A 21,920-nucleotide genomic window follows, 5' to 3' on the forward strand; every position below is an offset into this window, starting at 1 on the left:
ACATACAAGGTGCAAAACAAATCACACAATAGAGTTTTACTAATCTATGTTTATGGATGGGATCAGGGGTTTAATTTACATGTGCTCAACGCCGGGGAATGATTCATTCAAGCAGAACAAAGGACACAACTCTACATTGGCCCTTATCACCTCCAGCAGGTTCACCAGCAACCACAATGAATCAAGTGCAGACACACACCTGCTCACAAGCATGAACGCACACACACACATACACATGTGGGCCCACAACCACACACATGCTCACGCACACACACAGACCTGCACACACACGCACACACACAAACTTATGTGCTCACTCACACACATAGAGTACACACACAAACACACATAATTATGTGCTCTCTCCACAAACACTTACACACACACACACACACACACACACACACACACACACACACACACACACACACACACACAGATAAATGTGCTAACATATAATTACACGTAGAGACACAAACACACACACACACACACACACACACACACACACACACACACACACACAACATCAACAACAAAGGCTTATACGTATGTAATGGAATGTCCAAAAATCCTTGTGCGCTAAAGAAAACATGCATGTGTACACAGTCACATAACTAACAATGCCAGCAAAAACAACACACACCCACACACACACACACACACACACACAGAAACAGATATAAGAGGCACAGTGGTCACGGCGGGGGGTGCAGAAGGTTTTGGCCGGTGGAATTGGGACACTACGCACTCTGGAATAGGTTTTCTCTTGCTGCCTTCATGTTATGCCATGAGCTTCCTGCCATATAGGGAACACTGCAGTCATCCACCCATCCCTCTTTCCAAGATTATCAAATCATCATGAAAATACTGAATACGTTTGGTACTTGCACTGTGTGTTATGGGATCACCTTACTATCTGGTAATCGTGGGAATCTGGAATATCTGTTCTGTTTTCCCCAATGTGTATATAGTGTATTGCGATTTAGCAGAGGGCTTTAAGTACATCTGATGCACCCTCATAGTGCTGTTTTAACAGCAGTATTTGACAATGACAGATCATATTTAAGATTGAACCAGGAACTAGAGTTGTATTTTGTATATACATATGTTTATGGTCAAAGTCAGGGAGATTGTGAGTAAGCATACAATATTTGATATGTGCCAATTCAAATATGCATGTTAAGAGCAAGCAGTAACAGCAGTGTTTCTGTGTTGCTGTTGTGATCCTAAGTAACCTATTTCTGAAGTGCCTTCACCAAATCATGTTCAGGTGGTTTTGCATTAACAATGACTGGTGACAAGAGATTTCTGCAAAGCAGTTAAGAAGTACGAAAATACGTTTGAAGAAGTGTTTTAAGCATTTTAGGATCTTGACAGTTGGTAAAGTGTTTCAAATGTAAACTTGGCTGTACCCTTGACTTTGCAGTTTCCATGGCTGCGTATTTCTGTGTGCAATGCGATGTGTGCACAGTGTACAGAAGAGGAAATTACAGCAAGGGCCAACAAGCCTCCCTCTGTGTGTGTGTGTGTGTGTGTGTGTGTGTCTTGCAGAGTTGAGCTCATGCTCCTCCACTTTGGCTGTCAAATTCCTGGTCCTATCATGTCTCCTCTTCTCCTCGTTTGGATTGTTCTTTCTCCCTCTCTGACCTGACCCCATTTCTTTATGCAGGGTCTAGACATGTCATGTCAGCAGACAGACAGGCAGGTAGGCAGGAAGACAGACGTAATGACAGGCAGACAGACAGACAGAGTATTCCTGTATATACCTGTCCACTTCCTTTCTCTGTGTACTTCAAGAAAAGAAAGGCGATTGTTGGCAGCTGAAATGTTCTGTGATCAAAGTGTCTATTGTTTGTTGGTGTACAGGGGGTTCACAAGATTCTCATAGCACAACATGCTGCATCATTTTCCACTGAGTGTTGAATAGTATGTGATTATTTTCCCACCTGTTTCATTAAGTACATCTTCTTCAACCTGTGGACCGCATCTCCGTGGGCATGTCGAAATATGTTATGTTAAGGTATGTAGAGCATCGGAGCCAAAGGCAGTTGTTGCAAAATATGTTTTCTGCCTAACTCTAATCATGTTTTCTGTGCATGTGTTTGTTTTCTAAACAAATGCTTTACCTGTCAAATAAATAAAAAAATCCAAATACATTAAAATAAAGTTGTGAACACATTCCTTTTTGCAGACTAAAGTAAACCATCCATATTTACTTCCCATGCACAACAAGGTGGTTGATTGTACAATCAGGGCTGCTAATAAGTAGAGCTCCTTTCCTCTGGCACATCGCATCTCCAGTCACCACACTTCAATGATATAAATTATCTTGCTTTCAGTTTTGAAAGGTTTTGAATTAGAATTAATAACCAAAAAACTTCTAGAACAGGTTCAGAAGGTATTCTGAAATGTGAGAAAAGGCAAACTATAAGCGATTAAGTATTTTAGACTACGATGGACACATTTGTGACTTAAAAAACCCTGAACCACAAATGAGTGGCAAGAGAAATATAATTTAAAGGGACTTAGTATTTCGTTTTTTTTCAATATGCATACATTGATGCATATGCATACAATATGCATCAATATGCAAATACACTTGAAGTCGGCATTTCAGATAAGACATATTCAATGAATACTACCCACACATTAAAAGCTGAAACACTGAACTGAATAGGAAAGTAAACACAGTGTCACCGTTCCTATCCATTGTCCCAGTAGTCTTTGACACTGTAACAGACTTCACACAATGAAAGAAGCATGGGAGAGCGAGAATACAGCACAGTCAGAAAGCCCGTCCACTGTTTCAATTCAGAAGGCTTGATACTCACAGAGAATTCGGCCCTGGCGAAAGAGAATGTGTTTTTCACCTCAAGGCAACCCTTGCTCTGGACTCCGCGATCAAAGGGCGGTGCAGTGAATGTGGAGTTAATATTCCTCTATTTCAAATTCACAGTGTTTTGTTATTCCACAGCCGGAACGTGCATCCAGGAACTTGTCGGGAAGAATGCTGAAAGCAGCACACACACAACCACACACACACACATACACACACACACACACACACACACACACACACCTACTTGTCCATACTTGCCAGAACATGCAAGCCTTCATTTCCACCTATTCAATCACACACACACACACACGCACACAAACACACCCAACTAAAGCCCCCCTAGCACACACATACACACACAAACACAGGCACGGCCGATCAGAATCTGAATCATTGTAAATCCATCCAGATGACAGCACTATTCAATAAACGGTACCACCGATTTTAGCCCCCCATCATCCCCTCTACGCCATTAAATGCATTTATAAGCTCCTGCACCACAGTTCTTATTGGGTAAACTTTAATAGCTTGTTTGACGGAATGGGCATTGAGAAACATAATGCGGAATCCACATTCAGTTGCCCCAACAAGCTATAGTTTAGAACCAATATAGATGGCCTAATTGGCCAATCAAGGTCCAAAGTTGTACTGGGTTGAACAACCCTAATTCGATCTAACTAGTTTTTTGGCAAAGAAATGGCACGTGTGATAAAAGTAATTTGTTTATAGAGCATGAAGATAGAAAAGGGAAACCGCAACACTTTCAGGTTGTGACGGGTAAATGGACAGTGAAAAAAAAGTTTGAAGTGGTACATGACCAAGAGAACCCCAACTGGACTGGAATGTGGAGCAGCTAAAAACACAACAAGCTGTTGTGTTTTAGTGCGAGCTAAGTGCATAGTATTAGCTCTGCATCTGAATACAACTAAAAGGTGCTGTAACAAAAAAGTACACAATCAGTTTGGACAGTGGAAGCCCTTTAAGGCCACTGAAGCCTGTTGCCTGGTCACTTTAAACCAGGCAACAGGCTTCACAAACGCTGATAAATTGACACACATTCTTCACTATTAGTATTTTATTGGTTGTTTTGTTTTCGGTGGTTCTCTTCTACACAAGCCTGGATCTGTGTCATCTAGTTCTACATCGCGCGCTAACCCACTCTTGCTGTTATCTTCGGCTAGCATCAGCCAGACCCGGCCAGAGGTTGGTGGTTGTGGCCTCTGGCTTCATCTCTAACCCAAATGTACTTTCCCGAAAACGTGAAGTCGTGGAAAAACGTAGATAAGAGGCACGCGGAGGTGTTGAGGTGAAGATGATTATCGCTCAATCAGTTTACCATTCATGCGCTGCTTGCCTAACACAAGGCTAAACCTTGCTCTTCGCCCTCGCGCCGGAGCTAGCATGAATAAGGCCCCATTCACAACCTTTCCTTTAACACATCATAGGAAAATCATAATAAAAGTTTTTTTTATTAAGCTCACAGTGTGGGGTTTGTCTGTGTGTGTGCTGCGATACACTGTACAAGGCCATGGTAGAATACAGAGCATATTATGATTTAAAAGCATTTATATAACAGGATGCAGCTCCTAGCTAACCCCCAGGCCAATAAGGCTACACACACACACACACACACACACACACACACACACACACACACACACACACACACACACACACACACAGATGCAGGCATGAACAAAAATATGGTAGTGCAGAGCCTGAAGTGTTCCCCTCATCAGACAGTTACACGAGGAAAGGAAACAGCTAGAATCAATCCCTCTCTCAGCTCCCTTTAAAGAAGCAGGTGACAATTACCTAGATCAATGGTGCAGTCACAGAGACAGTGATTGGCGCAGCTCCTCAGAACCTCCACGCCGTGTGAACATCTGAAGCCGATGCACTGTGCACATTGCGGGAACACCTACGTTGAATCCAGAACTGAACGTTCACCTGTTAAAGTCAAGCAATGCTTGACTCTTGCAGTCCTCATGGCTGATCAGTGTTAGTTAGCTGTACCATTGTTTTGGTGTCTGGAAAGCACTTGTGATTGTATTGAATGAATGAATTGATGAATGTGAATGTGATATATTAACTGTCACTTGGTGCACTACAACTAGGGAAATAAAATAATAACAATTACTAAGCTTGCTTTCCAGATTTACGTTACAATAGAACAATATAAGAGGTCTATGAAACCCCTTTGAAATGCTGAGTCATCATCAGTTACCATGGCAACAAATATGTTAGGCGTGTGTGTCGGTTCAACAGTGTGGCCAGACGTCAGTGTGTTTATTTCAGGGTCAACTGTAACAGGCATCTAGGTGCAGAATGATTAAATAAGGCTGGTTAAAGTCCTTCTCTCTGGAAGAGTCTGGATAAATGTGCCCTGTTTGTGTGTGTGTGTGTGTGTGTTCTAGAGGTGTGTTACAACGATCAGCCTGTTGGATGATACAGTTACAGAAGTCATCTCTGTAACAGTCAACAGCAATATGATACACATGTTGTTACCGTTGTTACCTTTCTCTCTCTCTCTCTCTCTCTCTCTCTCTCTCTGTCTGACAGTCACTCAAAGTGAAGGGGTGTGCCCTTCTTTCTTGAATTTGATTTTGCAACAAAGGCCAACAAAGGAAACAGTTTACAAGTGTAGTGCAATGAATTACATTGTGATGCATCACATCCGACCAGTGGAGACAGCCCTGAATCCATTTGCACAGTATTTTCTTTAATCTACAAAACAGTTTATTGTGATGCATCTCACCTCGGCCGTCGGATAGATTTCACAATAGCCGTGTTTTTGTAAAAAGGCACATTTGTGTGTACATACCCACTATATATTCCTCTGCACATTTGTTTGCTTGTCTTACGGCTATTTAAAAAGTTTCAGCACTCGGGAGAGGTCTACTGACTATGTCATCTCATTGGTGATCATCGAGGGCGAGATTATTATCGTTATTACACTCCTTAGTGCAGCACACCTACCTATAACATTTCCCCATCTCTCAACCTCTCGACAGCACCACTAACAGGATGCACCGTGGAGAGACGGAGAGGCCGAGTTGTCTCAGCGTGCTTGTTGTAGGGGTGTAACGATCCATCGATGTAGATCGATACATCGATTGATTGGCGAACGATCCAAACTGATCCAAACTTTTGATATCAGCAAATATCATATCGTTGTCCAATGAATCGATTTAATGTCGTATCGTGATGAACCCAGAGATTTACACCCCTAGCTTGTTGTGTTGGTTTTCCCGGGCCCACAGAGCAGGCTGTGGGACTGCGGGGATGAGTACATATGCAGATAAAAAGATACAAACATACATCATGCAAACATGTGGTTTGTGCAACACTCATAAATAGTCCATGGGTTTGGGAGATTCATGATTCTTGAGACAAGGGAAGAAAATATAAGAAAAAAAAAACAGGAGGGAAGGGACTTTTTGGGGCTTTAATGGCTCACCACCGTCTTCCCGGAGTACAGAGAGGAAAGCATGTGATTATCATATGGTTCAATCTGAGTTTAGCAGACACTGGCAACCGACTGAGGATGTTTTCTCCAAGTCTGGTTTGAAGTCTCTACATTTTGGTTGAGGGGTATACTCATCAAGGTGCACTGCTACTAGAATAATGAGCACTCAGAGAACTCCGGGGATAGAAAGTATTGAGCCGCCGTATGTCTAGTGGCCGGCACACAGCACTCTCCTTTAACCTGCCACAAATGCGCATGCACACGCACACACAAACACACACAGAGACACGCAGACAAACACAGCCACGATGTGTACACACACAGACACCTCACACCTACTGGCAAGCTCATCAGTCGCTCACTTAGACATGGAAAATCACACACACGTGCACACGCAGAACAGACTCACGCAGACGTGCATACTCAACTGTACATGCACACACACACACACACACCGCAACACATTAGCACTTTCTACCTCCGTCCCCCCTCAAAGGAAACCATTAAACTGCAAAGAACCTACAGGAAGAAGGGTTTGACAGAAAGAGGATTTTCTCAACCACTCTCGCCCCCCCCCCCCCCCAAATCCCCTCTCCAACCCCCCAAAACAAAAACAAAAACAACAATCTATCTTAGGACTAAACTAATTTCGGCACAGGGAGGAAAAGCTTATAAGCATCCCAGTGTGTGAGTCACCTGTGACCCCTTAATTCATTTGTCTGCTAAGCCTCTATGGTGGGTGACAGAGCACCTGTAATGCAGAACTGGGGGAGTGGGGTGGGTCGGTGAACGGCGGCCCCGGCTTTAGTGCTGCCGCTGATTGGGTCAGAGGGATGTTTGATTAAATGCTCGAATGAAAAATGTATTACCGAATTGATCCAGACAAATCCCACCTTGAAGAGGTGGGGTTTAGTGTTATAATGCGCCACTGATTAGAAGGCGCGAGGCTATTTACTGCTCATGTAAGGACTACCTTGTGGAGATGGGGGGAGGGGGGTTAGATGGGATGTTTTTGCATTGGTCTGATCATTTTGACCAGATTTGCTATGACAGAACAGCAGCTGCCAAAATAACGGGAGAGCCAGGTCATGCACATTTGTCATTGTCGTGTTTTTGTGAGTCTGGAAGGGATTTATAGATTTATAGATTTATAGATTTCAAGCAGCACAACACAGGGTGAAAAAGGACTAGCGGCCACAATGACCTTGACCAGGTGAGATGTAAAAGGGAAGCATCAAGCATTTCCCCCATTTCTATTAGTTTTTATCACTTGGTCTATTCTATATATATATTTATGTGACATATGAAATATGGTGGAAATTAAGTTTTAAACAACAGTATGTAGTGTATGTGCCCCTGCCAGCAGCCATATCATGTCCTATTAGGATCCTGGTTGTAAAGTCACCTTTTGTGTTTGATAATGGCAAATCAATAAGGTGATTATATATTTCAGTTCCTTTCTCAAGTAAGTGCATCAATTAACAGTCATTTATTCTCTTACGTCAATCAACCAATTAAACAAGGTAATAAGGCAGCTACCTAGGGAGGTTTTTGTTGTAAATACCATATTGTCGGCTCGGCAGTTACAATGAAAGCTAACCAGCAGGTGGCTAATGTCCTTTACCTCTTTTTTCACCTGTCTAAACGATTCCTTAGAAACTTTGTTTTTCCTTGTTTGCAAGTTAAAACAAAAAACAATAATGGGTTGGCAGGCTTTTTCTCAGAATAAATTACTTTTTCCCATTCACATGAAAGAGACGGAGTGCGTTGGTTTGTTGTTGTTATTTTTTTTGTTTGTTGTTTTAATGACGACAAGTATCCGATATTTCGCCAGCGTAATGAGGTCTGCTTGCAGTAATTGCAGCATATTTTGGCTTCTAGTGCGGGGAAGTGCATCTCCTTGTGGCAGCCAACTCAGCCGAGGAGTGTTCAGCACTTTTTATTTTTTCCTTCTAAAGTAATTAGTCTCTCTGTTAAGATTTACATGGCTGCCTTGATTGAGCGTGCGCCGTTACAACAACTGTTTTCACGACTGACTGCGCCAGCCAGCCCCCCTCTCCCACCGTGGACTTAAACATACAGGAATATAGTACACACACACACACACACACACACACAAACCAATACACACACACACACACACACACACACACACACACACAATCTCTCTCTCTCTCTGGCAGAGCGTTTCGCTTTGTTGTGGTTATTGTCGAGGGTACTTAACGATTTGAAACAAATCAAAAAAAAAAGTAAATTAAAAGAACATTGATTCTAAGGGGGCTTGGTATAGACTGTCTGGTAGGGAAAATAAGTTATATAAGTTGCCTGCCTCCCCTGCTGAGACCATCAAATTATTGAATAGCGATCAAAGGAATGTTTCAAGGGTCACTTGTGTGTAATATGTTGCCCTGTTAACAGTCTGCTGTGTTTTGGTTTGGATGCCGAGGGGAATATGTAGCACGAGGTTAACATGATAGAATAAATGTTTATGTGTCAATAAAGTACGCCCGCAAGCGGTTTTTCACAATAGTCCCAAGCCACTTTATTTGCCTTTAATTGTCAACTCGCTGGCACCAACACTTTTTATGAGTGTGCTAAATTTAACATAATTCTCCCTTTATTAAGAAAAAGGCAGCTCAATGGAACTTTCAAAGCCTTAAGAGCGGGACCCTCCAATTGACACTTAGTCTAAGGATCCATTCAAAGTCATTACAAAGGAAATAACATCAGTTTTTGGAGACTTGACATGCTATATATAATGAAATTTAAAAAAAATCTTAAAATGAACAGCCATTGCACTTTGATGTAAAGGTGAGATTTGATTTGTAGGCAAGCATTTTTATGTGTCTGGCAGAAAAAGGTAGGATAAATGTAAGTTAAGGTCTACAGTACTGTATACACGTGAGGCCATTACTCAACAAATATACCCATTCATATCCCCAGCTCTCTCTCTCTCCAGTCTGCAGCAACTTCATCCACTGAAAAATATATATTTTACGTTATTTTGTGAACACATGCTCTTGGCTGTATATCTGAGAGTGCATGTGTCAAAAAGCCTCTCTCTCTCTCTCTCTCTCTCTCTCTCTCGCTCTCTCTCTCTTTCGCTGTGTCAATCTACCTCTCAGGGTTCCTTGGTGCATTCCATTCACCCTTATTTGCCTAAAAGCAGCCAGTAAGTAAGTGAGGGGCTGAATATGTGGAGTGCCCTTCCTGCCTCGCATCATTATTATGGAAAGGGTAAGATTTCCAGGCCCCTTTTGGATTCTTCTGATTCTATTGAGTCAACAGGTTCATATTCAGAATGAGAAATCATCCCAAAGATCCAATACTCCATTCTTATTACCTCCACAGTTATAAATAACACCTATAGTCAAACCACCAAAAGCAAGTAAACAGCTAAAAGAATCTGAAAATATTCCTTAAAATGCTGTTATTGTGCTATTGTTTATATATATGCTATTATTTAAGAATGTCTTACGAATGTCAATGCATTTTGAAGAGGGATGTCATACTAATAATAAACTAAACTATGTCCAAAGGTTTTGTGAAGGTTTCAAAAGATAAAACACATAAAATTGACATGCTATCAGGATGACTACGTTTTCTACCATTCCCATTGAGGCAAATAAACAGTGCAAGTGCTATATAAATAATAAAAAAAAAAAACAGGGTGTTTTCTTTGTTTGAGAGAGACCATTATTTATATTATCTGATATATGATGATATATATATATCATTACATTACATTTATTTAGCTAATGCTTTTGTCAGAAGCAACAATAAGTACATTCAACAATAAAGCTATAACACAAAGATGTAACAAAAAACAAGTAACAAAAAATATAAACGTTTTCAGTACCATAGTTTGTATTGTTATACATCTACTATCTATATATAACATATAGACCAAGTAGTGACAAAAAAAATCCAAGAAACAACATTGGCAATTGTGTCATGGCTCAACATTATTCTGGCTTCCTCAAAGAGACTACAGAGGTTACAGAGAGGTCACAATAACAAATAATTACTGACAAAAATGAATAAAACATTGTTGAGTTTCTGTCTTAATAGATTAAACAGGACGTTTAAAAATTCCATAAAGAATTATGCTCCTTCTCAAACAAGTGGAAGAAATTAACAACATAACGTGTGATTAATGTCTATCGTAGCCTATAGTAGCCATGGTCTGAGCTAAATGACTATTATTAAAAAGGACCAGGCTTTAGGCATCAATACCATATCAGTGTACTGTACTGCAGATATAATTTAACAGCCCTGTGCTTACTAAATTGCCATTGGCTGTCGCTCACTCAGCCCAGTGAAATGTTGAAATAAGGTCCCAAGGTGCACTTTCGCCGGGCAAGCAGCAGGCCAGAAGACCACTAAAGAAACTGACCTCCATCTAAACTCCGCATTTGGCCTATGCCCAGGGTTTCATCTTACTAAAGGGGCGTTCAGTTGGGACGTTTTGAAGGCGTTGAACGCAATCAACTCCGTAGTTTTTCCGATTGGGAAAGCTGTGCTGATGCAGTACAGACCAAAAGGACCTCATGTTTTACGCTGTGTTCAAAACTTGCTTGCTAGAGAACACAACGCCGAACTTTGCGATGCGCGCAGTGTCAAACGGCCCTGCCCGACCATAACCGATTGGGCCAATCAGCATTGTGTTTCATCTACCCACCCACTCTCTAATGTCTGCCTGTGGGAGTTTACAACGTGGTCGATGGAAGTACTTACAACCAGGAAATTAAATTCAAAACGAGTCCGCCAGTATACACTGAATGTGATCATATTCCAAATGTGCGTTGCAATACACTCTCATTTGCATAAAGTTAATGAAGGTCAACTTTGGTCCTGCCCCTTCAAATCGCTGCGAGCCCCCGCCTTCCCACAATCCTTTGCTCCATGCTATATTGCGTCTAATACAAAGTGAATGGTAGGCGTTGCCAATCGCAGGAGTTTCCCTCTGTTGGGGCCGGGCCGTTATGCACATGAAGTGGAGGGGGAACATGGGAGTTTATATCCATCCAACACCATTGGCGGTAAAGATCGATCTGACGCGACTCAGGGGCAGTATATCACGCATACTGTGTGACATTTAGGCCACATATTCGATTAGAGTTTTGGTAATTCTGGCATCGCCAATACTGATGAGTGACCTGATTGATGGACTGATTCTACAAAGGAGTTCAGCCAGCCGTCTTCTCTGCGGGGGAACACCAACAACAATCCTTCGTCCCGTGCCTGATCATGTTTTGATTCAGAGTGAGCATGGAGAAGGGGCTTTTCACAGATGGTCCATTGTCCATGTGTTGACGAGAGAGACAGAGAGCGAATCAGTGTGCCGCCTGCATCTCCGCAATTAAATAAGGTTTTATCCATTTGAAACAGTAAAAACATAGTCCATGAATGGGAACACTGTTGATCGCCGATGATTGTCTGTCATTCTCAAAGAAAGTAGGAAAACAGATTAAGATTAAAATGACCGCCCAAGTAAAGTGCAATAGCTTGGTGGCTGGTATGAGCCACTTGTCATAGTTCAATAAATCAATAAATCAGTTCTCTACTGGATTACTGTTTTTGCGTGTTTCAAATTGGGATGATGTATTTATACGTGTATCAAATTTATAACATAGGTCTAGTTGTTTTTTTTATATTGTAGTGTGTAAATGTAACATAATATTACAACTTTAAGTGCAGTAATACAGTTGACCTCATAGAATAAGAGCAATAGCCGATATAATTAGCCATGTAATTAAAGGCAAGGTCCCTTTATTTGCCTGCAACCCTGATTGCAGAGAAGTGTCTGAAGAGGTGGTGGAAGAGGAGGAGAATACAATGAACAAGATGCTGTGGTTTGTGTAAAAGAGCTCCTCCGGAGCCCACTGAGCCACCTCTTGAGATGACAAGGACACTCAAGGATCGGTATCCAACCCACAATGAACAGCTAGTGTGCCATTAGCAGAGTGTCTTCAAGCACTGGCTCTCTATGTTATTCTCCTTCTGGCTTCATCTGTGTCTTGCACAAAAAGATACACTCTCACTCTATACGGCTCTGTGGTCACTTTTGAAAATGTTGATGGTAAAACCGGGGAAAGCTTGTGTACCGGTCCGCAGGGGATAACACTCTGGGATTACATTCATGCCCTTGTCTTGTCATCGGCATGCAAACTATACTGCAAAGACTATACTGCAGATTTGAATTGTATTCATTTGCATACAGTTTAGGTTTATGTTAAGCTGTATTCATTTGTTGTACTCCACAGGGTGCCTACAGGCACACAGTGGACATGAAGGGGGTCATCCCAGTACCTCTTGGTTGGGAATACCCCCAGCCACTACACTCACCCCCCCCCCCCCCCCCCCCCCGCATCTGCAGAACATTTCAATTTAAATGTAAAATTGTTGGACTGGAGCTTTCTGATGTATGCTTCGCCTAAGGTGTGATGAATTCCACATTCCAGGATTTCAATAGGGAACTGGGGAATAGGTGGACAGCGGATTGCTTTGGAAGTTAGGAGTCACAGAGAAAGTGACAAAGCGGAAGAGAGCCCCTGATCTGCATTGGTGAAGAAGGACTCAAGGCTGGACAGCTGACATTTAATAGAAGGATGGAGCCCTCATCCACTGCCCTACTGCCTGGCTCTGAGCTCCTCCTGATGTCTGTTCAATATTAATGACCGCGTTGCAATTACCCAAAATGTGTCACTGCTGATGCCCAAGGCAAGAGGATATCATCCGCAAGATTTTTGGCTTTCAAGAATCAATTTCCCCCTCTTTCCTGTCCAATACCTTTTTAATATTTCTTAAGGAAGAGCTCTGGCTATTCTAGATCCATGGCAATGACATATGCTATTTGATTCGTGGAATGTGTGATTAACTGTAGGAAACCACTGAACAAGAGGAACAGAGGAACAAGAGAGCCAAATGAACGTTTTCTGTCTGTGTGCTAGCTAATGTGAAGCCATCCACAGAAATACAAACATACAAAAAAAGACAGTATTGGAGCACCTCACTCCAACCGGCAAGCTCATCAGTAGCTCAGTTGGCCTTGGGAAAATAGCTATGCACACAAGCACACACACACAAACACGCAAACACAAACATCCACACACACACACACACACACACACACACACACACACACACACACACACACACACACACACACACACACACACACACACACACACACACACACACACACACTGCATCCACTTCACAGACTTGCACTGTACACAAACAAATTTCACAGATACACTGATTGTAAAAATGCAACATAAAATAACTTGTGTCTCAGCTGAATGCCCTCCGCTTTGCCACTTAAACAGCTGGGAGCAGCAGCGGTGTGTTAGCTCGTTGTCAGGGGTCACGGCTATGTCATGTAAAGACTCCCTAATGAGACCCAGACAAGCCAAGCTGCAGCAAGCCGTGCCCAGCCAAGCTGAAACCCTGAATGCTAACTGCAGCACAGAGAAAGAGTAACAGTGTGAGTGGGAGTGAGAGAGATTACTATCGCACTGTTTTGCTTTTCTGCGTAGAAGACAGTAAGAGGGGAAGAGAGGAGGAGAGAAAGAGAGAAAAAGAGGAAGAGAGGAAGAGATGAGTCGAGGAAGAGACAAAGAGAGGAAGACTCATTAATTTTATTCCTCTATTCCTTCTCAGTAAGAGAGGAAAGAATGAAGAGCACAGTTATACTTCATCTGCTTTTCCTCCTCTGCCGACTATGTTTATTTTTTTCTCGCCACCTGTCTTCCTTTTTCAGTAAAAGACAGGAGAGATAGAAAGGAATTGACAGAGGGAGGATGCATTTCTCAGAAAGGGTTGTGATCCCGCTCATCAAAGCCGAAGGGGTGAAAACAGACAGAAGCGTTTCAGTATTCAGCGCTGTGGAGAGGTGAAGAGATAAGGAGCCAGAGGTGAACCCAGTGAGAGGCCGATCGCAGTAGGGTCCCTCCGAGGGGTCAAAGGTTGGGCCCCGAGCGGTGAGATGTCAAGCCTGAGTTACGCGCAGTGTCATGTGTATCAATGACAGAGCGACAGCTGCTCGTCTGAAATCTCACCCAGAGCAAGGTAAGAATGAGAACAAGAGAGGGGACAATAGAGAGAGAGGTAGACAGAGAGAAGTAGGGAGAGCAATAGTAAGTAGAGCGATACAGAGTAATATTGCTCCTTGTAATACCAAATGACCAAAATTAACTCTTTAATATATACAATGTGAAATGCTGCAGGTGTTTGTTGTTTCCATCCATATGTTTATACGAACCACAGAACATTTACAAACCCTTTTTTTATAAATTTCTTCCAGTCTTTTGAGAAGAAGGGACATAACAGTACCGATGGAGCATAACAACATAACTGAAAACAGACTTATTTATATTGAGCATGAGTTGGCAAAGCAACAAACAACAACTTCAAACCAGACATAGACACTTTTAAAAGGTATGGATGTTAATCATTTTTCTGACGGAGTCTGAACTAGTTGATGTGGGTTTAGGATCTAACATTCCCCATCCCGGAGATAGGTTGGCTATGGAAGGCTTAGAACGTGGTTTTATTTTACAATTCACTTCCTTGGTGTGCTGTTGAATATAAAGGCGTAATTTCAAGCTGACTTAAATGGAAAAAAACTATTTTTTGTATCAAATGTATGGCCATTCATAGCAATTCAGACTTCATGCAGATTGTTTGTCAGCTGAAGTATCAGCCATGCAATGCAACAACCAGCTCTGCTTGGAGCAGCTTGAGAAGTGCTGACCACCACTTCTTACATAGGTAGTAGTTTTTAGTCATAGGTTTGAATCATTAAGCCTTTAAAGTGGCAATCTATTGCCAAACAAAATGTTTGTTAAATCTTTGATATTGCCAATCTATTTTTATAAAAAGTGCAAAATCAAATATCTGTGTGCATATTATAAGGACTCTTGATGTTATAGGTGGTTGCTCAGGAACAATCTGCTCTACCTGGCAGCTTGTTGCTATGTTAACATATGTTGCATGAACAGCGGTTTGGAAGAATCATTATGAATCATATATGAATCATTCAGAGACATGAGTTAGTTAGTCTTTCAGTCAACAGTACTGTACACTAAGACACTAAGCACCTATTTTAGATTACTCAAGAGGCACGGTGTTCCAAGAAAATTATGCTATTTAAAAAAGTTACATTTGACAACAAAACAATGCATAAATTTGCCCCCCCCCCCCCCCCCCCCCCCCCCCCCAGTTCTGGCTGGAAGTCTCCCTCCCCCCAGCAGCACCACCCCCCCAAACCGCAACACCCTTACACACAGTGGAGCCTTCCCCACCCAGTTCACTCACAACTCAAGGGCTGGGTGCGTGACTGACAGCGCATGCATGATTACTGAAATTATGCAGTAATTCACCACCCACATCTAAGGACCTCCAGATATGCCGGATGAATTTATGGATAATGAGGGTCTGCGCCAGCGTTTCTCACAGCGCTTTCCCTCTCTCTTCAATCCCCTCAGAGAAAAAGAAAGAAAAAACCTCAAAGACACATCCTCCACAAACAGAATCCAAAATCCCCCCTGCCTCCCCCATTCCTCTCTGTTGCTCGTGCTCGGGGGTGGGGGGGGGGGGTTTGACAATCAAAAATGCAAACACATGCAAACACACAGCGGGAATAAAAGAAGTTGACTCACAGCTTGGCGGCTCTTGTCCTTCACATCGTAGACGGTTAGTTTGACCAGCGTCTCTGGGCTGGCCGGGTGCTCTGGAGGGAAGGTGACCCCCGTCAGGAACAAGGGGTCTCGGTTACCCTGTCAGAGAAATGGCACACATGGAAAGGAAGTAGGTAAATAATGAGTGAAGCCTCACTCCGCCACCATCCACCTGCTAACCAGTTTTGTCCCCAACTGATGAAAGAGCACAAGAAGGTTGAAGATAAAGCTCTTCCTGCTGGGCCTGACCGGGGGCTCCACCAACACTGGGAGCCTATCAAAATAAAAGTCCTGTCCAAAAGAAGCAGGCCACGAGCTACCCACAACGACAGGTGGGCTGGCAACAACACATGTAGATACCTGCAGGACAAAGCATGCAGTAGAGCAGACGGGCTGCACACACAAACACAAACAGGCCACACACACACACACACACACACAGACAGACACACACACAAACAGGCCACACACACACACACACACACACACACACAAACAAACACACAGACACACACACACACACACACACAGACACAGACACACACACACACACACACACACACACACACACACACACACACACACACAAACAGGCCACACACACACACACACACACACACACACACACACACAGACACACACACATACACATACACATACACATACACACACACACACAGTGTAATTACTCCCAGTAGACTATGCTGGCCATGGGGAGGTATTTTATTATCAAACCCAGCACACTCCCAGTGTGTCTCTTTCATCTATTGGCATTTTGCAATATGCAATCTTGACCTCGCAAGCTGTTGTGTATGGAAACCAACCTCCCATTCTGCTAGGCTATTGTGGTACTAATGTGATACCAGACAGTGTGAAGAGAATTTGAATGTGAAAACTTTTACTGTCATAGCATAAACAACATCAAGGTCCACTTTAGAAATAAGGATCAACACTTTCAATTGCAGACCTTCGGGATGCTTTATAATTTGTTGCCCAATAAACCTAATACTATGGCATCAAATCAAACCTATCTAACCTAAACAACAGGGGCTGTTGGTATAAGTCTACCGAGTTGAAACCGTTTTTTTCCAGAACATAAAACATATAGAACCTCTCAAACGGTATATTTTTGTCTCTCGCTGCAGTTGGAGGGCTCACAGCGGACCATTCCAGAATCCTAAAGAGACTATCCTCATGTCTCACCCGTCCGATGTGGCAGTTTGGATCAGCAATCTGGGAGCCATGGTGAGGGGTGGAATTGATCTCAAATGTGACTTAAAGGAGAGTTAAAGTACAGAAGCAGTCCCTTCGGCACAGTAACGCCACCGTGCCTCTCTTAATAACCACAACCACCATTTACTACTGTTTTCTTCAAGGGAATGGGCTGAGCTGGCTGGCTCCGCACCAAACATAGCGTTCACAAGACCGGGGGCCGGAAAAGATAAATGCCTCTCTTAAAGTTTATCAGACCGTAACTCCATTACTCACAAACGGTCGCCATACACAGGTTTTTTGCAGAGATTTATTGCATATTTGTACGTATTTGAAATGGGACTGGCTCTTGTTGTTGTTGTTGTTGTAGTCGGCTGTGTTTTTTTTCCGAAGCTTTTTGCGACAAAGCAATTTTTCTCAGTTATTTTGAGACACTTGTGTTTAAAAATGTTGCTTTAGTCAAAGGGGTTAGTTCCTCTTGAACTCTTGGTCATTTATCTTACTCCGAAACCTCAGGATCGATCTTGATGATGGGCTAATTTTAGAGTCTGCAAAGTCCTTGGTAAAGTCGCACCTATTGGGTGCGATTAGCCATTTCAGGCCATTTAAAAATCTGCCCTGAGCTGTGACTTTTTAGGGGAGTATAGTAGTTTTTTTTGGGAGTACCTGAAACCTAGACGTAGGATGGATTGATAAGCCTACCAGTTGCTATAGTCCACTGGATAGGTTTGTAGACTGATCTATCCAGAATACCTCTAGGTGGACCAATCGTGCTGTCACCAAGTCACAGGCCATGGCAGATTTTAAAACGGCTTGTAATGGCTAATCACACTCCCACCGGGAAGTAAAATAGGGGCCTTTTAAAGGAAATAGGACTGCAATTGCTCTGAGGTACATTTGCACTTGACTGTTGACTGTGGAAAGGTATTTAACTGATTCAACATGACATTTAGATTTGAGTGTTCACGCTAGGAAATGATTCCATCATTCAGTGGGGAACCAGACTGAGCAGAATCAAAGCGGTGTGTGTTTACAGCCAGAGCTTCCTCTTCCTGATCGCTGCTCTCTAGGGCAGCCCTGGAATCCAGCCTGGGGGGACGGACAGAGGACACGCCAAGGCCCAGTCCAGATAGCATTCAGATAACACGTAGACAAACACACCCTGCCACACACACACACACACACACACACACACACACACACACACACACACACACACACACACAGTATAGTGTGCATTCACAGACACTTTCCAAACATTGAGCTCTCGCATAGAGAGCCATGCTATAGAGGTAGTGTAGCTTTCCAACACAAACAGACGCATAGAAAAATAAACACAAACACACACACCCCTTCACATATGCATTAAAAAGACATACATAGACCCTTCTCCACACTCCACCAATAACCTTTTTTTTATTTTTTTTTTATCCCTGGTATTAAGATAAAGCTTCCTAAAAGTGCTGAGCAGGGGGTGAATACAATCCAATCCACATAAGCTTGTGTCAGCTGGTTACTGCTTCCCTAGGCATGATGGTTCTACTGGTTCTGGATGCCCAGCGGTGTCGCCCAGCCGGCCAGCCATGGAGCAAGGGCAAGGAACTCATTGGCTACAGAATCTTGGAAAAAGCCCAGTGGTTCTAGGCACAATGCGACCAGTGTGCTGCCTGAATGGAGCCTGGCTCTCCCTGAATACATGCCTGTATACCTGGACCGTGTATGGCCATAGATAGAATGGGAAACACACACACACACACACACACACACACACACACACACACACACACACACACATATAGACACAGGCATTCACATGCAGAAACATGTACACATAAGTGTGCAAACATCTCAAGTTAACACACACACACACACACACACGATACTTACAAGAAGTACAGCAAGATAATAAGTATATATATATAAAAGTGCAAGTGCAAGACATTAAAAACCACAGTAAAACACAGACACAACGTTTTAAAACAGATCAGGTAGACACACACAGACACACAACACACACACACACACACACATAAAGACACACACACACACACACACACACACAGCACTCCTGTAAAGCGGCATGCAGGGCACATCTCAGGTACACACACACACACACACACACACACACACACACACACACACACACACACACACACACACACGTGCGTGTGCGTACACACAGCACTCCTCTCTGGTGGCACAGAGAGCGGTGCTGCTCTCCCTCACCAGCATGTCTGTCCCAGCCTCCTGTGCAGCCGGGTCCTCTTAGTGCTGCCGTCAGGCTGAGTTAAAGCAGTCCGCCTGTCCTCATTCACACAGACAAGCAGCCAGAGCCTGGCACACAATCGCTCATTCAGCCAGACTCTCCCTGCTGCTGCTAGCATATGCTGCGGAGACAGCTGCCTCTCACGCCCCCCGCCTGCTGTGTGATCGGCTCCCTCCGTAGCCTCCCCGCGACGACAGCCCAGGCCCATTAGTGTGGGTGTGGCGCGCTTGGCCGTATAAGTTGCTTTGTGTGTTTGTCTGTGTGTGTGTTTGTCTGCGTGAGTTGGTAGCTATTTATTTGTGGCAATGGATGTGTGTGTGTGTGCGTGCCTGCGTGTGTGCGTGTGTGTGTGTTTGTTATAAATACTGTATGTTTACTGTATATTGGGTGGGATCAGAGGGAGTCTCTGTTTGTAGTTGATATTGGTTTTTTTAAGTAATTCCCTTGACCGCTCAGGCTGTGTAAACACACAGACGGAAAGGCCGTTTGGGACTGTGTCATGGAACGCTCTGCTTCAACTCACATGACATCAAAGGCTGTTTTATCCCCTGGATTTGACTGATATGAGAATCTCCTTGGGAATACAGGCTCTGTTGGAACCACAAGTCATGTTCCTACAACAGGATTTTTGTGTGGCTGGCAAATTAGTGTGCAGCATGAGGTCATCTGACTTTTACTTCTTATTGTCTTCAATTCCATGGAAATCAAGGGCAGATATCCAACAGCTTGCGCTCTAAAGATTATGAAGATTATGCTCTTTTGTATTTCACAGATGTTCAAAGTGGTTGGGCTCATGGATAGACAGTGGACATTGGCTCTCCCCGCCCCCCCCCCCCCCCCCCCCCCCCAGACTACAATGCAGACTACAATGTCCTTCGATGACACTCTAAATTAAAACCTCCTTCCAATACCATGACTTCATTCATCCTTCTAATGGGTGGTCCCACAAAGAAGTCTCTTTTGTATTACACTGTGTTCTTTCATTTATTTTTTCTTGCTTCTTGTGCCTCCCCAGCATCTTATAATACCTAAGTGGTTTAAGGAAGACTTTGAGCTACTTTGAAAGGTTATTTAGACTTCAGTTTGCATTGATTCTGGGGCTTTGCCTTTATTATCAACAATATGTCCACCCACCATATCTAAAAGAGGGAGATTATTGGCCCAGGCACTGACCTTCATACAACCGAGAGAGGCCTCTTGAGAATGTGACCAATAGGAGGGACACAGATGGGCCTCATCTTAAGGGCCACACGTCTCACCGTGCGGATTCACACATACACACGGGCACACATTCTCACTTTCAGACACACGCATGTGCTTGCAGACACAAGGCATGCACCCACTCACAGACACACACACACACACACACACACACAACCACCAACCCACCCACACACACACAACCACCAACCCACCCACACAACCACCAACCCACACACACACACACACACACACACACACACACACACACACACACACACACACACACACACAAGAACAAAATGGGAAGAATCTGAGGTTGGCAACAGCTGTGTCCTTAGAACAACTGCTAAGAGAAAGAAAAGACTGAGGGGGCAATCTAAGGGTTTACGGGATGTATGAGTCGAGTCACAATATGAACGACTGCCAGCAACAGTTTACTGCAAAAGAGAATTTTACTGCAGAGAATTAAAACAAAAAAACTGATTCATGTTAAACATCCCACTAAATCTGTAAAAGCCATCCCACTGAATCCATAAAAAGAGTGAAGTTGCTGGTGACACGTGACAGCAGCTCAGTCCCGCTGACACACAGCCGTGCTCACATTTCAATATCATTTTGAAGCGTTTCAAACCTCCAAACCTCACAATGAATGGCCATGGTAGTCCTTTTTTTTGACATGACACGACAAGGCAACGCACCGCCAAAACATTGTGCCGTAATGGCACAGTACACTGAACTATGACAGAAGAAACTTTCCATTTGTTATTCAGTATTTATTGGGTCTGTACGTACCCTGTTCTTCTGCAGCCGAAAGCAGTCCATGGTCCTATTTCAAAATCCTGCACACTGGGGCCATGAAATCATCACTGCACAAGCAGTGCGTGTGTGTGTGTGTGTGTGTGCATGTGTGTGTGCATGTGTGCGCTTAGCTGAGCAAGCACATATTACACCACCACATCCTGTACGCACAAAATACAGACACACACACAGACACACACACAAAAAGTAATCCTTCTGACTGGTCTGCAGGAGTAGAGCGTAGTGAAGCAGACGTCCTGAATACGTTCTGCTAGTTCAGCGCGATTAGCTTAGCAAGGAAGTGAACTGATCTCTGTGGTTCCTCCTCATGGAGCCTTTGCCCTCATGGAACAGAGAGGAAAACTTTGAGCAGACGGTCGGAAGAGACTGGGTGTGTGTTGGCCTGTGTTTTGGCATGTGTCTGTGTGTGTGTCTCTGTGTGTGTGT

General features: G+C 43.4%; 1 protein-coding gene across 1 annotated transcript in view; it reads right to left on the minus strand.

Moving 5' to 3' along the window:
• The window catches only part of inpp4b (inositol polyphosphate-4-phosphatase type II B), a 114,812-nt gene extending 93,283 nt beyond the window's left edge, over positions 1-21,529 (minus strand). The window contains exons 1-2 of the mRNA XM_084465652.1: positions 21,468-21,529; positions 15,977-16,093 (exon numbers count right to left, since the gene is read on the minus strand). Coding sequence (XP_084321778.1) covers positions 15,977-16,093; positions 21,468-21,497 — 147 coding nt within the window. The 5' untranslated portion in view covers positions 21,498-21,529. The remainder of the gene's footprint in view (positions 1-15,976; positions 16,094-21,467) is intronic.
• Positions 21,530-21,920: the final 391 nt, after the last annotated feature.

The sequence above is a fragment of the Micromesistius poutassou genome (assembly GCF_964030765.1).
Source record: "Micromesistius poutassou genome assembly, chromosome: 3".
In the NCBI taxonomy this organism is placed as follows: domain Eukaryota; kingdom Metazoa; phylum Chordata; class Actinopteri; order Gadiformes; family Gadidae; genus Micromesistius; species Micromesistius poutassou.